Below are 2686 nucleotides of genomic sequence, written 5' to 3'. Positions count from 1 at the left end.
AAACACGTTGTTCATCACGTGTATGAAAGTTATCGGGGCATTGGTAAGACCAAAAGACATCACCAAGAACTCATAGTAGCCATAACGGGTCTTGAAGGTCATCTTAGGAATATCTGAAGCCATGAACTTCAACTGATGGTATCCCGGTCTCAAGTCAATCTTTGAGAATACCCAAACACCTTGAAACTGATCAAATAAATCATCAATACGCGGTATTGGGTACTTATTCTTGATAGTAACCTTGTTCAACTGCATGTAGTCAATGCACATTCTCATGGAACCGTCCATCTTCTTCACAAGTAGCACTGGTGCACCCCACGGTGAAACACTAGGTCTGATGAAACCTTTATCTAGCAATTCTTGAAGTTATTACTTTAATTCCTTTAACTCTGCTAGAGTCATGCGGTACGGTGGAATAGATATGGTCTAAGTTCCCGGCACCAAGTCAATACCAAAATCAATATCCCTATCGGGTGGCTTTCCTGGTAGGTCTACTGGAAACACATCGAGAAACTCCCTCACTACCGGAACCGACTCAACGGTAGGTGTATCAACACTAACATCCCTCACAAAGGCTAAGTACGCCAACCACTCATTCTCAACCATCCGTTGAGCCTTCAGAAAAGACACCACCCCACTAGGAACATTACCCAATGAACCTTTCAACTCCAACCTAGGCAACTCCGGCATAGCCAATGTCACGGTCTTAGCGTGCCAATCAAGAATAGCGTGATATGGTAAAAACCAATCCATGCCCAAAATCACATCAAAATCCACCATATTAAGTAATAGAAGGTCAACCCTAGTCTCATAGCCCCCAATAGTGACCAAACAAGAACGATAGACACAGTCCACCATAATAGAATCCCCAACGGGTGTAGACATATAAATAGGAGTATCCAAAGAATCAGGAGACATATCCAAATGTGAAGCAAAATAGGATGCCACATACGAATAAGTAGAACCCGGATCAAATAAAACTGATGCATCTCTATGATAGAGTAGAACAATATATATGTAATAATAGCATATGATGCAACTGCCTCTAACCTACCAGGGAAAGCATAACAATGGGCATGTCCTCTCTCTCTAGGAAGTTCTCTACCGGCCTGTCCTACACCCCTAGCTGGCTGCGCAGGTGGAGTAGCGACTAGAGCGAAAACCATAGCCTGAGTACCCTGCTGAGGTTCACCCCTCCGAAGTATGGGACAATATCTTTCAATGTGCTTAGTATCACCACACTCGAAACAACCCCTCTACGGACATGGCTGTTGGTACTGAGTTTGCCCCGGATGACTGGAATAACTATTGTAGAAACGTCATGCAGAAGGTGCACTAAAAGATGGCTATCAAATATGAGTACTTTAGGGTCCCTAGCTAGCTGGAGCACTACGAGAAACTGAAGTACGGACTGAATTGGTCGACTATCAAAGCCTCTGCCATGACGGGCTGTAACCGAATAGTGGGAACTGCTAAATCCTCCAAAACCTCTAGGTCTCTTGGCCTCCTTACACCCCTTCTCCTGCCTGCATATACGCTTCAACCTCCTAACAATCTCCACAACATGATTGAATGAAGTCAAGGTATCCAACTCTCGTTCCATCCCAAATCTGAGGCTATCAGCGAGACCCTCAATAAATCTGCGGACTCTCTCCCTAACAGTGGAAACCAAAGTAGGTGCATGATGAGATAACTCCACAAACCTCATAGCATACTCAGACACAACCATACTCCCTTGGCGCAAGAGCTCAAACTTGGTGTGCAACTCGTCCTTGCGGGTATGTGGAATAAACTTCCTCAAGAACAGATCAGTGAACTGGGACCAAGCAAATGGCGTTGTGCCAGCTAACCTACTCACCTCATAAGTCTGCCAACACCTATATGTCGGTCCCGTCAGTTAGAAAGTAGTAAGGTCGACCTCGCTCAACTCTACCAAACCCATAGCATGCAGGATATGGTGACACTGGTCTAAGAAACCCTGTGCATCCTCAGAAGCCCCGCCGTAGAAATGAGGAGGATGATACTTCTGGAACCTCTCTAACCTCTTCTGCTCTTCAACCGACATAGCTCGCCCAACCTTGGGCTAAACTGCAATCACGGGCTGTACCAATATAACACCCGAAGCCTGATCAACATGAGATTATTGATATGGAGTATGTGTAGCGGGATTCTGGACCCCTCCCCCTGCCTGTGAAGTAGCTGGTGCAACCGGAATCAACCCTACCTGAGCCAAAATCCCAAACATGCTCAGAAAGTGCGCCAAAGTCTTCTGAAATTCTGGGGTACCAACAGGCGCCTCGGGTGCCTACTCCCCAACAAAAATCAATAGATCCACACGATTAGGAATGAAAGAAGTGAAATTTCCTAATAGTTCTGTAGCCTCTCGAAGATAAGTACAGATGTCTCCTTACCGATCCGCAAGACTCTACTAAACTTTATTATGACTCGTAAAACCTATGAACCTAGAGCTCTGATACAAACTTGTCACGGCCCAAAGTCCCACCATAGGGGTTGTTATGGAACCTAGTTCCTAAGACTAGGTAAGCCTATCACATGATGATAAGAACCAAAATAAAAAAGCTTAAAAACTAACAAAATATTCTGAAATATGATAATATTGCAAAACATGGGTACAAATAACAACTTCCCAAAACCCTGTAATACCGAGTCATAAGCTCTACAAGGA

At 44.6% G+C, this 2686-nt stretch overlaps 1 protein-coding gene across 1 annotated transcript; it reads right to left on the bottom strand.

Annotated features, from left to right (window-relative positions):
* Positions 1-426: 426 nt before the first annotated feature.
* Positions 427-2065, bottom strand: LOC138895932 (uncharacterized). The gene is made up of 3 exons (XM_070180694.1): positions 1934-2065; positions 1364-1816; positions 427-705 (listed from the first exon to the last, which is right to left on the bottom strand). The coding sequence occupies exons 1-3, from the start codon at positions 2063-2065 to the stop codon at positions 427-429; spliced, it is 864 nt and encodes a 287-aa protein (XP_070036795.1).
* Between the last annotated feature and the right edge of the window lie 621 nt (positions 2066-2686).

Source organism: Nicotiana tomentosiformis, chromosome 7 (genome assembly GCF_000390325.3).
Source record: "Nicotiana tomentosiformis chromosome 7, ASM39032v3, whole genome shotgun sequence".
NCBI lineage: Eukaryota > Viridiplantae > Streptophyta > Magnoliopsida > Solanales > Solanaceae > Nicotiana > Nicotiana tomentosiformis.
This window is presented reverse-complemented; position numbering and strand designations above follow the sequence as displayed.

Bases quoted from the DNA above. Each gene is read 5' to 3' on its own strand.
- LOC138895932 (XM_070180694.1), bottom strand. From the start codon at position 2,065: ATGTCGGTTGAAGAGCAGAAGAGGTTAGAGAGGTTCCAGAAGTATCAT. The intron at 1,817-1,933 runs GTAGAGTTGAGC...GCTTGGTCCCAG, and splicing joins TCCTGCATGCTATGGGTTTG to TTCACTGATCTGTTCTTGAG. The intron at 706-1,363 runs GTACTCATATTT...TGGCACGCTAAG, and splicing joins AGCTAGCTAGGGACCCTAAA to ACCGTGACATTGGCTATGCC.